Consider the following 20,191-nt stretch of genomic DNA (forward strand, 5'->3'; position numbering starts at 1 on the left):
GAAGAAAATGGCGTCGGATGCCTCTTGTATACCCCTGGCGCACTGACGTCAGGGAAGAAGCGACAGCAACCGATGCCGGACCAAGACTTTGGAACTCTGGCCGACTGCGGGACCGCCTGACGGCAGGATAACCCCAAGTGTGATGACTGCAGCAGTGTGAACACACTAACATCTACATATATGGTAGGTACAAAACTGTACTTTATTCTGTTAGCTATTCACCTGCTTTGCCCTTTGTCTTGTGTACTGCACTCAGGGTACTTATGAAGTGCTCGACTCTAGTAATGTTCTTCTGCATGACAATGGTCATGCACATTTACCTTTATCTGGGCGGCAGCCTCATTCAGGCTATGTCCTTGGAGGGAGATGTAAATGACTGTGCAAACCACAATGAACTAATGCATTCTCTGGGATTACCCCTAAAAGTTTCAAAATGCTACCTGTTCCCATCAGAGTTTTATTTCTTTGAGCCCCGTTGAACACGTAGAAGCCAGGATAAAGCACACCTTTCAGACACTTTTTTTTTTTTCTAGACAGTTTTTTCTTTCCAGATGCTTTTTTTTTCAGACATCTGTGAGGGATTTCCTCAGTATTCCAGGATATATGGCCTCCTCATCTATCTCGGAGTTAAACAAAACATGCCTTCCTTATGCATCTATGAAGGTGCTTGCCTTTTCTGTTTCTGCCTCTCTGCATCTGAATTTCCCCTCTGTATACCCATTTGCTAGTGAAGTACCGGGCAGTTTGCATTTAAGGGCTTTTAAGAAGGGTATTGTTCCTCCATGGGTCTTGAAGATTGTGCTGAAAAAAAATCCATTTGAATCAGCAGCATCCCCACCCCCCTTTTAAAATTGTACTCTTAAAAAAAATTGCCACACTGGTAGATATCTCAGCTAAGTGGATTTCAGAATTTAAACACAAAAAAAAGGCAGAAACTTCACAGTGTGGAGAGTATAAAGTTCACTCCTTGAAAGGTTAAGCACCTAGTTCACTAATAAAATTTGAACTTTAAAATACGTATTACAAAATAAAATGGGTAGTTCATAGTTGAGTTAAAAATGGAATATCCTTTATTGAAACACACAAACAAGTGATCCTAGTTGAGTATAATCACAAAGCGATCCTAGTTGAGTATAATGAAAAGCATTAATGCTTAAAGCAATCCTAGCGGTCCGAGTTGAATAATGAAAAGCATTAGTGCTTAAAGCAATCCTAGCGGTCCTAGTTGAATAGTGAAAATCATTAGTGCTTTTCATTACACTCAACTAGGATCAGTTGTTTGTGTGTTCCAGTAAAGGATATTCCATTTTTAACTCTACTGTGGACTGCCTACTATTATTTTGTAGTATGTACTTTAAAGTTTGAATTTTATAAGTGAACTAGGTGCATAACATATTTCAAGGGTGAACTTCATACCTACCACAGTGCAAAGTTTCTGCTTAGTTTGTTTTTGACCCAGTATAGATTTCATACTTGGTTTTCTGAGACTTCAAGGGATACCATGGATTTTTCTTTTTGGATTTCAGAATTACAATCTGCCATGTGCAGGGAATCCTCTTTCCTATGTTATAAGGACAGGATTATAGGACTAACTCTTCTGCCAAAGATCGTTACAGTATTTATTCTGAATTAAGGTGTCCACTTCCTTATATTTTCCTTTGTTCTTAAAATAAAGGGGGAAGGGCTGTTGCATTTATTAGTTGTATATAGACAACTGAAGACTTTACTTGGATAGGAGAAATCGGTGCTGAAAATATGATCAGCTTTTATTGCCTTTGCCAGAGGCAGAGAGATAGCAAGTCAGCAGTCAAGGATCTTTGGTTTTAGCAGGCATCTGTCATAACTGTACTGTTTTCACCATATTATACTTTTTGCATAGATATGTGAATTAATAGATGCCTGCTCCTCTGTGGCCTCCCATCTCCCTAGCCCCATTGTTATGCCTCAACAGTGTGAGTAGATTGCACATTCACGTGTTATAACAGGAGGGTGAAGAAGCTTTGGGTTCTATCCCCACAACAGGTGTGTGGATTTGTATTCTAGCATTAAGGTGTGATGCTGCACGTATGAAATGCCATCCTTTGAAAATGTTAAACCAAGAACCTGTCTGCTTTAATTAGAAGCAAGTGTAGGTTTTGAAGATATTGTAGTACTTTAGAATTTCCTCCACGTTCTGGCCAAATTGTGTTTTCTTATAAATGGGCCAGAGGCCTAGTGAGGCTAGTCTGGTCAAATAAAAGTGAAAACTGCATTATCTTGTTTGCGTGTATATTCCATTGCCTTTACATACATACACACACACACACATATATATATATATATATATATATATATATATATATATATATATATATATATATACATACACACATATATATATATATATATATATATATATATATATATATATATATATATACACATACACATACACACACACGGGTCTAGGACTATTCACTGAAAGTCAAATGACTATGCACAAATCACTGAAAGCTCAATTCACTGAAAACACATTTCACTGAAAGTTATATATGGTCTTTTCCCCACTGTAGTGCAACCCTGGAGTTAGTATATATAGTAAGGGGGGTGTTGCCCCCCCCCCCCACATAGTTTGGATATAATGTTCAGAAAAGAGTAATGTATTGGAATTGCAAGTGTCCATGTATATAGTTCAAAATATTTAAAATAGATGGGGGGACTATGCCCCCACACCCCCTTTGCTATATATATACTAACCCCAGGATCGCACTACAGTGGGGAAAAGTCCATATATAACTTTCAGTGAATTGTGCACAGTCAAATGTTTCAGTGAAATGTGCTTTCAGTGAATAGTCCTAGACCCATATAGAGGGATTTTTTATTTTTAGTGATTGTTACCCTTATTCTATTTCGGAATACTCTGTACTGTGAGTTTTTCAAATTCATACTCATTATCTTTCCCTACTAAGAGCCAAGTAGTGAAAACTATCAAGATGTCTTTCAAATTACTACAGCTTGAGGGCATTCTGTTGGCTGTGACTTGACTGGTTGGCTACTGACTAGTGGGAGTAGGTTCATTGCTGTTAGTAGACTGTTAATTTTACATCAGCAGGTAGTCCTATTTGTAGAGCAGCAATTACGGTTAAGTATGTCATGCAGTTGTGTCGTAATGTAAAAAGAATATTATGACAGTTTATGATTTTATATTTTCTGTAGTTCGACTTAAACCTTCAGAGAAGTGTTTTTGGAAATGTGTGCTGTATTTATTGTAGCCAGTTATTAATCTACACAGATCTACGTTGATTATCCAGGGGACAGAATTGGAAAGAAATATCCTGACACTGTAGAATAGTGGGACAAATGGATACACTTTCAGTAAAGTTGTAGTTAAATATGTAGAAATCACAGCGCTACAGTGAAGTAAAAAATAGGCATCCTCATGTTTAAAAAAAAAACCGCTGATGTCCTTCGAGGATGCATCTGCAGTCCCTACAAATGGGTTGTCCTGTCGTCAGGCAGCCCTTCGGTCGGCCGGATTCCAAAGTCTGGGTCTGGCCTCGGCTGGTGTCGCACTTCACCCGACGTCATAGCTGCAGTTATTCGGGTATAAAGGCATCAGCCGACGCCATTTTCCTCAGTCTTTCTTGCCACGTGGCGCCCGAAGCAGAAGCTGTTCGCAAGTGCCGGTCGGTCAGAACCAGAGATTACTACTACCGAAAACTACTTCGAAGACTTCTAAAAAGCTAAGTACCCCGTTGGGGACTCTTTCTTGCCTCAGCCGATGTCAGAAAAAGTGAATAACTGTTTAACTTGTGGGAAACAAATACCTCATAAAGATTTCCACTCTTACTGCTTACCTTGTCTAGGCCCAGACCACGACGTCGCAGCTTGTCTAGCCTGTGCTTCTTTTAACCGGCGGACGCTTAGACGTCGGTCGGAGTTTGTTGAGGAGTTTTTCGGCTCCGATTTTGCATATATTATGCCGTCGGATCCTCCGACTTCGCAAATTTCTAAAAAACGCAAGGAAAAGGACCGACACTCGCAGTCCGCGGTTTCGGCCAAAACCGCGGTTAAGCCAACCGCGAGTGTCTCGGTTTCGGCTGAAACCGAGCAAGCGGTTCCTCCTTCAGCCGAAAATCTTCCTCCTGCCGAGGCCTCTTCTAACCTCGTGGAATCGGCTTCTGATATCCCACTTACTGTTACAGTTTCTCAGGAATTATCAGACACTATTCCCTTGGATATTTCAACCCCTGCACGTGGAGCTGCTAGGCCACCTGCAGCCATGTCCATTAAGGCCTTTGCCAGGGCTAAAGCAGCTAAAACTACTAAATCTGTGCCTGCTAAGCCCCCTCTCACAGGCCTAGCTCTAGTTCACAAATGCTTAGTTTAGCACAGGATCTCATTTCTTTAATCCGAGGATCCCAACCTCAACCAGACAGGGCCTCTCATCCGCCTCCAGAGAAGAGGCCTAGAGCAGAGCTCCCTGAGCCAGTGTCTTCAGATGATTCCTCTGATGATTCAAATGATACAGACCCTCCAGAGGCCCCATACTCCCCTTATGAAGACTCTGATGGTGAAGAGTCCATTCCTTCTGCCTCTCCGCCTGAGGAATTTTCCTTTGGGGAAACCCTGCATGCTATGAGGGAACAATTTCAGTGGCAGGGCCAGGATTTTTCAGATTCCAGAAAAAGGCTTAGAACTTTTCTGCATTTACCACAACATATGCCTTTAGCCATACCTCCAGTTCTTTCTGTTGTAGATGATGCATTTAATGATGCTTGTACTGCTCCTGATTCTCTGCCTCCGGCCCCTGTTAAGCCCGATAGATACTACAGGGTCCCGGACACACATTACCACTTATATAAGGCTCCCCTTGCAGATCCAGAGACTATCTCCCAAGGACCTAAGGCTGTAGCAGCCACCTCTGCCAAACCCCCCCCCTCTGAAAGGGAATCCAGATCCTTAGAGAGATGGGGTAAAAAAGTTTACACTTCTGCTACTCTTTCAGCTAGGGCCTTGAACTGTCAATTTCACATGATGCAGTATCAAGAATTTTTACTAGATCAGTTAACCAAAAAAGTGTCCTCAGATGAAACAATAGACAAAAAATATGTGCAGGAAATGGTACATAACATTCAACAAGTCAGTAACCATTCCCTCAAATGCGGCTATGATGCACTGGAGGCTTCCTTTAGATCAGCCATGACTGGCACAGTCATCAGAAGGCATGCATGGCTAAAAGAACAGGCCTTACCAGACCATGTCAAATCAAAACTATTAGATACTCCTATGGATAAGATCAATTGTTTGGCTCTCCTGCACAACAAGTACTGAAGAAGATGGAAGAGAAGGCAAAATCTGTCCAAACAGTCAAAGATTTCTTGCAGGTCCAACCACCGAGGTTTAGCAGGAATTGGCCCTCCAAGAATTGGTCCTTTCCAGACTCCTCCAGAACTCAGAGAGGCAGGAATAGGCGTTCAAGAGGCAGAAGCCAATCCAGGGGTGCTTACAGAGGATGTCAGTGGCAGGGCAACAACCAGCGAGGCACAGCCACCACCACAACTACTGGTCAATCACAGTGACTTGGCTCTGGCACCGCCTACCAGGGAACAACTGCAAGCACCCTTAGGCGGGAAGCTAGCCTTATTTACAACAAACTGGCATTACATCACAAGAGACAAGTGGATTTTACAGATAATAGACCAAGGTTACAGGTTTCACTTCCATACTCTACCAGGGAAGAGAGGAATGCCAAACCTACCTCCAGATCAAAAGGCAGAAGCACTAAAACAAATATCTCAATTATTAAGGATGAGAGCTGTAGAAAAGGTACCATCTATGGAGCAAGGGAAGGGATTTTACTCCAGACTCTTCCTGGTACCAAGAAAAGAAGCCAAATGGAGACCTATTCTCGACTTGTCCGCGTTAAACACATTCCTCATTGTTCCAAAATTTAAAATGCTGACCCTACAGCAGCTTCTTCCCATGCTGGGCAAGGAGTCTTGGCTGGTGACTCTAGATCTCAAGGAGGCATACCTGCACGTCCCCATACGACCAAACTGCAGAAGATACCTCAGATTTCTTGCAGGATCAGAGCATTATCAATTCTCAGCATTGCCCTGTGGCTTATCTACTGCGCCCAGAGTGTTCACGAAATGCCTGGCATCAGTAATTGCTCATTGCAGGCTTCAGGGAATCCAAATCTACCCATACCTGGACGACTGCCTGATACAAGCGGACAACGAAAGCAAGCTAGCAGAAGATTTACAAAGGGTCATTTATCTGCTACAAGCCCTGGGATACACAGTCAATTTAAAAAAGTCAAGACTGATACCATCCCAGAGAATAACCTTTTTGGGTGCAGAGTTGGACACATCAAGGCAAATGGCATTCCTAACAGTAGAAAAACAGGAGCAGCTACCTCTCTACTTCTTGGCCTTAACAAAACAGAACCATCTGACAGCAAGAAAAGTTCTGCAAGCCTTGGGCTTCATGGCATCCTGCATAATATTGGTTCCTCATGCCAGGCTGTATATGAGAAAACTACAGTGGTACCTAAGGAATTTATGGTCTCAACACAAGTACAGCTTGGAAACCCAGATTCCCATTATTCCATGCCTGAAGCAAGAATTCCTATGGTGGGCTCAGGCTTGTCAATCAAACACAGGATTGCCCTTTCACAGTGCTCAACCAAGCCAAACCATCACGACAGACGCCTCAGACCTCGGATGGGGGGCACACATGCTGGACAAGTGCATACAAGGCTTATGGACTCAAAACCAACTGCACCTACACATAAATCTAAATGAAATGCTGGCAGTAAAACTGGCAATTCAGGCATTCAGACCATTCCTTCAGCAAGGTCTATTGATGATAAGGACAGACAACACCACAGTTATGTGGTACATCAACAAACAGGGAGGCACACACTCATACCCTCTTTGCCGGATGGCACTGGATCTCTGGAATGTGGCCCTGAGCTACAACATACAGTTGAAAGCAATTTTTGTACCAGGAAAAGAAAACATCCTAGCAGTCATTTTAAGCAGGACTACCACGGATGCCCACGAATGGATGCTGCATCCGGACATCTTCAAAACCATTACAAAAAAATGGGGACTCCCAGAAATAGACTTATTTGCATCCCCACACAATCACCAACTAAAGAAATTCTGCACAAGGACGTACCACCCACTTGCTTGGAAGGTGGACTCCCTATCCTTCAGTTGGAAAAACCTGGCAGCATATGCATTTCCACCACTTCCTTTGATGCACAAAGTGCTATTGAAGATCAAAGAGGACCGTCCAAGGATCATTCTGATAGCTCCAGACTGGCCAAGGCAACATTGGTACCCATTACTGAGGAGCATGTCTCGAGAACAAATGTGGCCACTACCCCTAGTTCCCTTGCTGTTAACACAGAACAATTACAACAATCTGCATCCCAACCTGAAAACTCTGCAGCTGACTGCCTGGAACATTGCATAAGACCAATTAACCCAAATTTATCCCAAAGGGTTAAAGACATTATCCTTGAGGCTCGCAGACCCTCAACAAGAAAAAATTATTCAGCAAAATGGAAGAGATATCTCATTTGGAGTACTGAAAAAGGAGATGATGTGTCACTGGTAAACATAGCCAACATTCTGGAATACTCTTCCACACAGGCCTGCCCTACTCCTCCATCAAGATGCATCAGCTATTTCAGCAGAGTACGACTTGGATCCTCCTGTCTTCTCACATCCTCTGCTCAGGCAGTTTCTGAGAGGAATTAAAAATGTAAAGCCTCCTAGGAAGCCACCATTACCAGCATGGGACTTTAACTTTGTGCTAGAAAAATTGACACTTCCTCCTTTCGAACCAGCAGCAACATCAGAATTGCAATACTTATCATGGAAGACTGCTTTCCTGCTGGCAATCACTTCAGCAAGAAGGGTATCTGAACTTCAGGCATTAATGGCAGTGCAACCCTTCCTGATCTTCCATCAAGATAGTGTCCATGAGAACAAATCCTTCCTTTATGCCTAAGGTGGTTTCCAGAGTTTCCTTAAATCAGGCTATCCACCTACCTACATTCTTCCCTAACCCGCAGAACAGGGGAGAAAGACTACTACATACCTTGGATGTGCATAGACAATTACGCTATTACCTGGACAGGACCAAGGGCAATAGAAAAACTGACCAGCTACTGGTAGCATATGCAACAGGAAGGGAAGGAAAAGCAATTTCAAAACAGACAATCTCCAAGTGGATAGGAAATTGCATTAGATTTTGTTACTCCTACCATGGAAAGAAAACTCCAGAGAACATCAGGCCTCACTCTACAAGGGCAACAGCCACTACCACAGCCTTCTTACGAGGAGTGGCTACCAAGGACATTTTAGAAGCTGCTACTTGGAGCTCCGTGCATACATTTGCCAAGCATTATAATTTACCTTTATACTCTAGATCCCGAGCAGGCTTTGCCACTGCTGTTTTGCAAGGGATCCTAACTACACCATAACTTTATTTGTCCACCTCCCCCAGTTTGGCTATGGTATTCTATCCATTTGTAAGGACTGCAGATGCATCCTTGAAGGACATAGTACAGTTTTGTACCTACCATAAATGTAGATGTCCGATAGGAATGCATCTGCAGTCAGGATTACCCACCCGCCTTCCCCTCTGTGGTGCTCCTAGGGTATTTGCCCATCTTATAGCTAGCTGGGGGAATCTATTATGGTGTATTTGTTGTATATCTGTACATACATGCTTATTTTTTGTGTTTGCTCTCTACTGTTTGGAATCATTGGCATTTATCCAAATTTAGCCTTCCAAGAGGGCACCTGGCATCTGGGGCAAGAAACACTGAGGAAAATGGCGTCGGCTGATGCCTTTATACCCGAATAACTGCAGCTATGACGTCGGGTGAAGTGCGACACCAGCCGAGGCCAGACCCAGACTTTGGAATCCGGCCGACCGAAGGGCTGCCTGACGACAGGACAACCCATTTGTAAGGACTGCAGATGCATTCCTATCGGACATCTACATTTATGGTAGGTACAAAACTGTACTTTACCCATTCTGAATAGGTATTTCAAGGACTGCAGAGCATGCTAGAAGGCTTCATTGGTAATTTTTTCTTTACCCATGACTGTTGTACATTTCCTCTGTTGCAGGGCGTGAAACCAGCAAGTTTTGATAAGGTAGCAATTCCTGAAGTAAAGGAAATCATTGAAGGATGTATACAGCAAAATAAAGAAGAACGGTAAGGGTTTTAAAGTAAATACAGACTATTCTTAGCCTGTTAAGAGACAGTAATTGTTCCTAATCTTTTTTGCTCTTGGTTTTGATAACTTGTTACCCTGTTTGTCTGTTCTGACTGTTGAATAGAATATCTTTGTGGCTCTGGTCCAGCAACTCTGTTGCTTTTAAAAGTGCTCAAAAAGTGCTCAAACCTTGATCTCCTTTCTCACTACCACAGTGCAACTGTCCCCGCCCCTGCCTCAGATTGTGTTTGCTCCTATCTTAGAAAATGATGATTAGAGAATATTGGAGTGTAACCTACGGAGGAGGATAGGCTTCAAGACCAGTCTAGTTGGGCTATCTGGTTATGATTATTGGGATAGGTTGTCAACACAGACAAATTAGGGATGTCAAGGTTCTGGATAGTGATGTGCATTAGTCATAATCTTCTTTCGGCTGTTCCCATTAGGGGTCACCACAGCGGATCATCTCTTTCCATTTCCTCCTGTCCTCTGCATCTTGCTCTGTCACACTAACCACCTGCATGTCCTCTCTCACCACATCCATAAACCTTATCTTAGGCCTTCCTCTTTTCCTGTTACCTGATAGCTTCATCCTTAGCATCTTTTTCCCAATATACTCAGCATCCTTCCTCAGCACAAGTCCAAACCAACGTAATCTTGCCTCTCTGGCTTTGTCTCCAAACCTTCCAGCCTGGGCTGACCCTCTAATATACGTATTCCTAATCCTGTCCACCCTCGTCACACCCAGTGCAAATCTTAACATCTTTAACTCTGCCACATCCAGCTCAAACTCCTGCCTTTTTGTCAATGCCACTGTCTCCAACCCATATAACATAGCTGGTCTCACTACCCTCTTGTAGACCTTCTCTTTCACTCTTACTGGTACTAATCTGTCACAAATCACTCCTGACACTCTTCTCCACCCACTCCATCCTGCCTGTACTCTCTTTTTCACCTCTCTTCCACACTCAGTTACTCTGAACTATTGATCCCAAGTATTTAAACTCATCCACCTTCACCACCTCTACTCCCTGCATTCTCACCATTCCTCTATCTTCCCTCTCATTCACACACACATATTCTTAGTCCTGCTGACCTTCATTCCTCTTCTGTCTAGAGCAGATCTCCATCTCTCCAGGGTCTCCTCCACCTATTCCCTACTCTCACTACAGATCACAATGTCATCTGCAAACATCATAGTCCATGGGGACAGCTGTCTGATCTTGTCTGTCAACCTGTCCATCACCCTTGCAAATAAGAAAGGGCTCAGAGCTGATTCTTGACGTAACCCCAACTCCACCTTAAATGCATCCGTCACTCCCACCGCAGACCTCACTGCTATCACACTACCCTCGTACATATCCTGTACCACTCTTACATACTTCTCTGACACTCCCGACTTCCTCATACAATACCACAGCTCCTCTCTAGGCACCCTGTCATATGCTTTTTCTAAGTCTACAAAAACACAATGCAACTTCTTCTTACCTTCTCTGTACTTCTCCATCAACACTCTCAGAGCAAACATTGCATTTGTAGTGCTTTTTCCCGGCATGAAACCATACTGCTTATCACTAATCATCACGTCCCTTCTTAACATAGCTTCCACTACTCTTTCCCATAACTTCATGCTGTGACTGATCATTTTAATCCCTCTGTAGTTACTACAGCTCTGCACATCACCCTTATTCTTAAAAATTGGTACCAAAGCACTTTCTCCATTCCTCAGGCATCCTCTCACTTTCCAAGATTTCATTAAACAATCTGGTTAAAAACTCCACTGCCATTTCACCTAAACATGTCCATGCTTCCACAGGTATGTCATCTGGACCAACAGCCTTTCCATTCTTCATCCTCTTCATAGCTATCCTTACTTCCTCCTTGCTAAACCATTGTACTTCATGATTCGCTATCCCCACATCATCCAACCTTCTTTCCCTCTCATTCTCTTCATTCATCAACCCCTCAAAGTGCTCATTCCATCTCAACACACACTCAGTCTTTTTGGACTTGTTGGCTGTTGGTGAAGCACTCTTTTTGGACTTGTTGGCTGTTGGTGAAGCACCCACCAAGAGGAGAAAACACTGAGAGAAGAAAGGAGCCACTTTTGAGATTTTAAGTATTTTGCTTCAGATTATTTGTTTGCCACCTACTTTTGAGCATTTTCTGGCTTGTTAAACTTGATTTCTGTGTTGGTAACTGTATTTAGAACACAACCTAGAGCTGATTACTGAATTTCCTGCCTGCACTTATTTTTAAAATCGTTTTTTTCTTAAAACTTTCATTTTATCTGTCTCTGGCCTAGCACTCAAGTGCGGGGTCATTTACTGCACTGTTATAACTTGTTGATACTTGTGAACCTCTGCTTTCCTTAAAAAAAACAAAAAAATCTTGCTTTTTTCCCACTTTTCTGAGATTTAAAAAAGTTCAGTTACAGATTTGCTGTTCTGAACTGTTTGTAAGTTTTTTGGAGGCCATTGTTTGCTTGGGCTAAAGGGAAGTCTCTGTGTTCATCAGTGGCAGTGATAAACATTGAGCAGCCTGCCTGCCCCTGTGGGAGTGGTTACTGCCTTGAAACTGTAGTTTTATTGGCCATTTTGGGTCAATTCCAAACTCCTTGATCTCCCTCTCTTAAAACCCTCTTTTGCGCGTTTTTGCGCATAGCACAACATCGGGCAGCGACGCCTAATTGGGTTTAAGCTATTCCTGGCTCCACAAAGTCTGCTCTTCACTTTTTCCCTTAGAACTGCTCTATCTCTCAAATTAAACACCATATTCTCATTCTAAGGCCCCTCACTGGTCCAAATAAGTAATCTTACAAGTTAGCACTAATAAACCATAAGCACTACTTACTCTTATACTCTCTACGATTACCTTGTCCCCTATTGGTCCGTTTTAATTCAGTTCCCTATATTACGCTAGCATGTCCAAAGGTCAGTCAATGGTTTCCTCTCCAGTCCAGCTGGTGAATGTGGGAATTTTGAGGCAATGTTACAACTGTCTCATGTGACAACCCTCTCCTCCTCCAAACAGGTTCAAATATATGTGAGAGATGCAACCATATAGCCAAACTGGAGGCTGAACTCTCTCATCTCAAAACTGGTGTAACCAGTCAGGAGGAGAAGGTAACCTCACACAACACAATTCCAGTATCACATAGTCCCACCACAACAGCGAACCAAACACATAAAAACACAAAAACATACTCGGAGGCTCTAAATAAAAATCTACCTAAGCAACGGAGACCTCCAAAGCAGACATCCAAGCAAACGCTACCCCAAAACAAAACACGTACAACACATAGCACACAAAGTCAGTGTGCCAAGCAGTCACAGCCCTTAAGGCTGAATAACACACCTGATACCCTTGTAATAGGTGACTCTATTGTCAGACACACTGACGTCCCGCTCACCAGGCTGAATAAAGAGAAGGTCACAGTGAGCTGCCTGTCGGGCGCTAGGATCCACCACATAACGCAAGCACTCAGGTCACTCCAAAGCAAATACAAATATGACTCTGTCATTGTACATGCTGGCGTGAATGACCTGAGATGTACCTCCCTCGACTACATGAAAAGAGACATAGAGGAGCTCTCTGATCATGTAGCCCAGGCCGGTATGACCCTGACCTTGAGCAACATCTTACCCTCACCTAGAATGATGCCACAGTATAAAGACAAAATGATCAATTTTAACAATTGGCTAAAATTTTGGTGTCATTCAAAGGGGATCCAGTGTCTGTCAGCCTGGGATGACATGCTCGACAAGCCACGTTGCTTCGCTAGGGACGGCTTGCACCTGTCACCCCTGGGCTTTCGGATATTGGCAAAGGCTCTTGCCACCCCCATAGTGCCTTTTTTAGGCAAGGCTCAAAATTCAAACCCACCTCCATAGACAGCACAAGGAACAAGAAACTAAGGGTAATGCTGCTAAACGCCAGAAGTCTTAACCTCAAGATGCATGCACTCTAAGCTCTCCTCAGTATGGAGAACATCGATATCTGTGCAGTGACAGAAACCTGGTTCAAGGCTCCAGAGAGCACCCCAGCACTACCAGGTTATACCTCATAGCATGCTTTTCGGCCCCAAAACCCGGACCGCACCACAAAAGGGAGGGGGAGTATCCATATTTATCAAGGATATCCACACCTCCAGGTTAGTGGCAGTGCACGAAGTATCGGAGACCATCCATGTGCAACTGACAGTGGGCAAGACTGCTTTTCAGTTTATAGCATTCTACAGACCATCCTCTGTCAGGAATCCCACTCTGCTTTCCTGAAAACATTGGAGAACACTAAGGTCTCTCCGAACACCATTATATTGGGCGACTTCAACTACCCAAACATAGACTGGGAGCATTACTCAAGCCCCAGCACCTTAGCCCAAAGGTTCCTGGAATTTATAAACTCAAATGCTATGGAACAACTAGTCACCACTCCCACAAGAGGGGAAAACATACTAGACCTGATCATTACCAACATGGGGAATCTATGCTCCATACCAGAAGTATATCCCTCATTGGTAAGATCAGACCATAAACTAATTTCACTGGATATCCACATCCCGACCCCACCCCCAGCCCAGAAAGCCACAGTGAAAAACTTCTCAAAAGCGAACTTTACACTTCTCAAAACTGAAGTGGAATCCTTCAAGGCCCCAGGGCCAGTGGAAACTACGGCCCAAACTGCAGAATCCTATATAAACGCATTCTACGGGCATCTCCAGGAATGCATGGATCATGCTATCCCAAACAAAATCAAGACCCAGTCATCCAAAGGCAGGCGTCCAGTCTGGTGGACCCCAGCCATAAATAAACTGTACAACAGAAGGAGGAAGCTACTACATGATAGTGCAAAATCCCTAAAAGGGAAGGCATCTCTGATCAGTACTAGCAAAAAATTACGATCCCTCATAAAATCCTCCAAGGCCAGCTTCGAGAGAAAAATTGCACAGGACACTAAAGACAATCATAACGCTTTTTTCAGTTATGTTAGGAACCTGGGATGCAACTCCCAGACTTGTTCTGATTTGATTCTAAATGACAAAAAATACACTGAACCCACAAACATCGCCAATATCCTGGCAGAGTTCAGTGCAAACTTCTCCACCCCCTCCCCCCCAAAAGAGCAAGTATCTATCCCGGCAGAGTGCAGTCTCCCAAACATCTCTGATGCTCAGGTGAAGGCCGCACTCTCCAAAGCAAAAAAACACTTCTTCCATGGGACCAGATGGCGTCCCGGGTTGCGTCCTATATGAACTCCAAGAAGAACTAATCCCTCAAGTAAAACTGCTGTACAATCTCAGCGTCACTACAGGATATGTGCCCAAAGAATGGCGTACAGCAGCAGTGGTCCCACTCCACAAAGGTGGTGTCTCTGCGGACCCTGGAAACTATCGCCCCATAAGCCTGACTAGCCTAGTATGCAAGGCTGTGGAGAGGATCATGGAACTCATAAACAAAGACATTGGGGACCTACAGACACTAGATCCTACCCAATCTGGTTTCGTCAAGGGCAGATCCTGCCTTTTGAACCTGGTCGACTTCTTCGAAACAGTCACCAAGGCCATAGATGAAGGGAAGGTAGTCCACACAGCCTATCTGGACCTCGCAAAAGGCATTTGACACAATACCCCACTTGGACATCATAGATAAGCTATCCAGCCTAAATATAAACCCCTATGTCACAAGATGGGTTGCAAACTGGCTCAAAGACAGAACCCACAGAGTCAGAGTTGCTGGAGCCATGTCGGACTCGAAACCAGTCACAAGTGGCATCCCACAAGGTTCTGTCCTAGGACCTCTCTTGTGCAGTATTTACTTTTCTGAGGTACAGGCCAACGTGGGAGGACTATGGCTCACCAAGTTCGCAGATGACTGCAAACTGGGCGCCATAATCGACTCTCCAGCTGAGACAAACATCCTTCAAAAAGGTCTCGCAGAGTCGGATAACTGGTGCCAGAGCTATGTTCTAAAGCTAAATGCCAAAAAGTGTATAGTCATACCCTTTGGCAAAAACAATGTGCCCACAAATTACCACATAGGTGGTAACCCATTAAGTACAGAGAAAGTAATTAGGGATCTGGGGACCCAAGTTGATAGCAATCTCTCCTTTGACAACCACATTGCCAAAGTGGTTAGAAAGACCTTCTACATAGCCCACCTCATCATGAAAGGATTCACATCTAGATCAAGAGAGGTAATCGTCCCCTTTATTCATCTCTCATCAGGCCAATCATAGAATACGATGCCCGCTTTGGGATGTACCTTACCAGACACCTGCAGCAATTAGAAAGACCCCAAAAGTACCTCACCAGGATGATCAAGGGACTCAAACAGATGCCATATGCTGCTCGGTTAAAAAAACTCCAGCTCTACTCAGTTGCATACCGCCTACTTCGAGGCGATCTATGCCTGACATATAAAGCTATGTCCAACCCAGAATTAATGGACATGCTCCACCTCAGTAAATCTAAATCCCTTAGAGCCACGCGCTCAAGGGACTTTAACCTCAGCACAGAAATAAACAGGACATGCTGGAGGGACAGATTCATAATCCAGAGGCTCCCTTCGCTCTGGAATAGAATTCCAATTCATGTTAGGCAGAGCACCTCACTGACTCTCTTCAAGAAGAATCTTGATGAGTGGATGGGGGATTGTAGGTTTGTCCTGGGGATTACTTCCGTGTCACTATTAGACAGAGGCACAGTAAACTAAACTTTAAAAAGGGCACAGTATACTCAAATCAAGGGGTGGCGTAAGCCAAACAGTCGGGCTAGGCTTATAAATGCCCCAGGGCAGATAGCCTAGTATGAACCTATGAACTCCTCGCTTGTGAGCATGTTTCCCTCATTATCCTTTATCACCTTTACCTGCTGCAAATCTTTCCTAGCTCGGTCCTTCTGTCTAGGCAATCGGTACAGGTCCTTAGTGTCCAACCTTTTGTACAACTCTTCATATGCCTTATCCTTAGCCTTCGCCACCTCTCTTTGCCATGCACCCTATCTCCTTATACTCCTGTCTACTTTCTTCATCTCTCTGACAATCCCACTTCTTTGCTGACCTCTTTCTCTGTATACTTTCCTGTACTTCCTCATTCCACCTCTGTCTCCTTGTCCTTCCTCTGTCCAGATGTCATACCAAGCACCTTTCTAGCCCATCTCCCTTACTAGCTCTGCTGTAGTTACCCAGCTATTTGGTAACTATTCACTGCCACCCAGTGCCTGTCTCAACTCATCCCTGAACTCCCTCACAATTACCCTTTTTCAATTTCCACCATTTGATCCTTGGTACTGCCCTCACACGCCGCCTCCTCTTGATCACCAGCGTCATCCTACAAACTACCATCCTATGCTGCCTAACTACAATTTCCCCGGTCACCACTTTACAGTCTCCAATCTCCTTCAATCTGACCCTCCTACACAAGATATAATCCATCTGTGTGCATCTTCCTCCACTCTTGTATGTCACCCTATGCTCCTCTCTCTTATTAAACTTTTTATTCACCACAGCCATGTCCATCCTTTTCGCAAAATCCACTACCATCTGACCTTCTGCATTCCTTTGTTTAACACCATACCTACCCATCACTTCCTCATCCCCTCTGTTCCCTTCACCAACGTGCCCATTGAAATCTGCTCCAATCACCACTCTCACCCTTGGGTACAGTCATCACCACTTCATCCAACTTGCTCCAAATTTTTTTTTCTCCTCCATCGCACACCCAAGTTGTGGAACATATGCACTTACAACATTCATCATTACACCATCAATTTCCAGCTTCATAAACATCACTCTATTCGACACTCTTTTCACCTCCAAAACACTCTTAGCATACTGTTCCTTCAGGATAACTCCTACGCCATTTCTCTTCCCATCCACAGCATGATAAAACAGTTTGAACCCAACTGATACACCTAGCCTTACTCCCCTTCCATCCGGTCTCTTGCACACACAATATACCAACCTTCCTTCTGTTCATCATATCAGCTAGCTCTTTCCCTATACCAGTCATACTGCCAACATTCAAAGTTCCGACCCTGACTACCACAGTCCTAGCCTTTCTCCTCTCTTCCTTCCTTCTGCCATGTCTTCCGCCTTTTCTCCTCCTTCAGCCAACAGTAGCCCAATTTCCGCTAGCACCCTGTTGGCTAACAGTACTGGTGGCGGTCTTTAACTCTGGCCTCGATCGATCCGGTATGGAAATATTTACTGGTGTCCGCATTAGTTAATAGTCCAAATGTCATTAGATGTTCATCGTGTTTCACTGCTGCAGTCATTACACTTGGGTTATCCTGCCGTCAGGCGGTCCCGCAGTCGGCTAGAGTTTCAAAGTCTTGGTCCGGCGTCGGTTGCTGTCGCCTCCTCCCTGACGTCAGTGCGTCAGGGGTTTATAAGAAGCAGCCGACACCATTTTCTTCAGTCTTTCTTGCCGTGTGGTGCCCACAAAAGCAGTTCGTAAGTGCCGGTCGGCCGACTCCTGAGATCAAATTCGATTTTCAGAACCGAAGCCTTCAATAAAGCTAAATACCCCATTGGGGAAACTTTTTCTTGCCTCAGACCGATGTCAGTAAAAGTTAATAATTGTATTTCTTGTGGGAAGCAAATACCTCATAAGGATTTTCATTCTTACTGTATTCCATGCCTAGGCCCAGATCACGACGTCACTAGTTGTCGGTTTTGTGCTAGATTTAACAAACACACTATTAAACGTTGGTTTGATTTTGCTCACCTTTACTTTGGCCGAAGGTTTAATTATACCATGCCGTCGGAACAACCAACGACCGGAATTCACAAAAAACGCAAAGACAAGGATAAGGACAGGCATCCGAGGCCCAAAACTGACGAAGCCTCTTCTAGGCCAGTCGCCGGTTCTCAGTGAGGCGCTTTCACAGCCCCTGACACCTGCTACCGACTCCCACGTGGAGGTGCCTAGGCCTCTGGATACTCAGGGTGTTGGGCCTATGGAGACTAACCCTTCAGATGGGTCATGAGCCACTGAGCAGGCATCGGCTTCTGAGGGAGTTTTCAGACCTTCACAACTTACCATTGCAACTACAGCCAAGTCCAAAACTACATTAAAGACAAAGAAGCAAGTACAGCATTCACCTGGACAGGCCTCCATGCCTAAAAAGCAGATGCTCAAAATGGCCGAAGACTTAATTACTCTGATCAGGGGTTCCCATCCCCCTCCTGATAAAAGGCCTAGGCAGGATGCAGACTGATTCCTCTGACCAGGTTTCTATATATTCTGATTCCTCTTCAGACCAGGGATACTCTTTACCCCCCTATGAGGGCTCTGATGTTGAGGAATCAATTCCTTCAGCCTCTCCTCCTGAGGATTATTCTTTTGGGGAAACTTTAAATACCATGAGGGAGCATTTCCATTGGGAGGGCCAGGATTACTCAGAATCTAAGAAAAGGCTCAGAGACATTCTTTTATTGCCTCAGCACAGGCCCCTTGCTATTCCGCCAGTGTTGGATATTGTGGATGATGTGTTCTCTGAATCCAGTTTAAATCCTGATTCTTTACCCCCTGCTCCAGTCAAGCCAGACAGGTACTACAGAGTCCCTGACTCTCACAAATTTCTTTATAAAAACCCTGTTGCTGACCCAGAAACTATTTCCCAGGGTCCCAAAGGGGTAAAGGCTTCCACGGCAAAAAATCCAGTTCCCTCTGACAGGGATTCTAGAGCATTAGACAGATGGGGTAAGAAAGGTTACACCTCTGCATCTTTAGCAGTGAGGGCTTTAAGTTGTCACTTTCACATGCTTTAATATCAACAATATTTACTGTCTCAGTTAAAACAGAAAATGAATACAAGTGCAGAACAACCTGACTATAAGGAAATGCAGGATTTATTGCATGCAGCTGAACAAGTGGGAAAGCATACTTTGCAATGTGGTTTTGATTCATTAGAGGCTTCTTGTAGAGCAGCAGTTACAGGATCTGTGATTCGAAGACATGCTTGGTTAAAAGAACAAAGTTTACCAGGTCATGTTAAGGCAAAATTATTGGATGCTCCTTTACAGCAAGATATTTTATCTGGTGTTAAGGCAGAAGAGGTATTAAAGAAAATGGAGGATAAGGCAAAATCTATGCAAACAGTGAAGGATTTCTTACAGTACAGCCACCTCGATTTAGCAGGAATTGGCCTACAAAAAATTGGTCCTTTCCAGTGTCAGACAGGCCACAAAGAGGCAGATAGACGCCCAAGAGGCAGATCTCAGTCCCAAGGCTCTTACAGACCACGACAGTGGGGTGCTTCAACCCCAAAAGGAGGTGAAGATAAGTCACAACCTTACAGGAAACAGTCCCACTGACTTCCCCCTTCCACTGCCAAGCTCTTCCCTTTTGGCAGCTCCCTTAGGGGGGAAACTAGCACTTTTTTCACAAAACTGGCAAGCAATCACCCAAGACAAATGGGTTCTGAATATTGTGTCTCAAGGTTACAGGTTCCACTTTCACACTTTACCAAGGCTAAAAGGAATGCCAGACCTGCCACAAAATCAATGGGCAGAGGCACAAAAGCAAATTACAGCCCTCATGGACATGAGAGCTATTCAAAAAGTGCCACAGCAGGAACAAGGACAAGGATTTTACTCAAGACTCTTCCAGGTCCCCAGAAAGGACAAAGCCTGGAGACCCATACTAGACCTTTGTACTCTAAACACTTACCTGGATGTACTGAAATTCAAAATGTTGACACTACAGCAGCTCCTTCCCATGTTGGGCAAGAAAGCTTGGCTTGTTACTTTGGACCTGAAAGAGGCATACCTGCATGTCCCTATCAGACAAAATTGCAGAAGATACCTCAGATTCATATCTGGTTCAATGCACTACCAATTCTCTGTGCTGCCCTTTGGCTTATCTACTGCGCCCAGGGTATTCACAAAGTGCTTGGCACCAGTAATTGCATTTTGCAGACAAAAGGAATTCAAATATATCCTTACTTGGACGACTGCCTA

General features: G+C 44.1%; 1 protein-coding gene across 1 annotated transcript in view; it reads left to right on the forward strand.

Moving 5' to 3' along the window:
• Positions 1-20,191, forward strand: part of LOC122815200 (serine/threonine-protein kinase WNK1-like) — a 1,238,062-nt gene that overhangs the window by 580,045 nt on the left and 637,826 nt on the right. Inside the window, exon 5 of the mRNA XM_044087494.1 lies at positions 9,138-9,226. Coding sequence (XP_043943429.1) covers positions 9,138-9,226 — 89 coding nt within the window. The remainder of the gene's footprint in view (positions 1-9,137; positions 9,227-20,191) is intronic.

This window comes from Protopterus annectens, chromosome 11.part0, assembly GCF_019279795.1.
Source record: "Protopterus annectens isolate FY-2018-M chromosome 11.part0, PAN1.0, whole genome shotgun sequence".
NCBI lineage: Eukaryota > Metazoa > Chordata > Ceratodontiformes > Protopteridae > Protopterus > Protopterus annectens.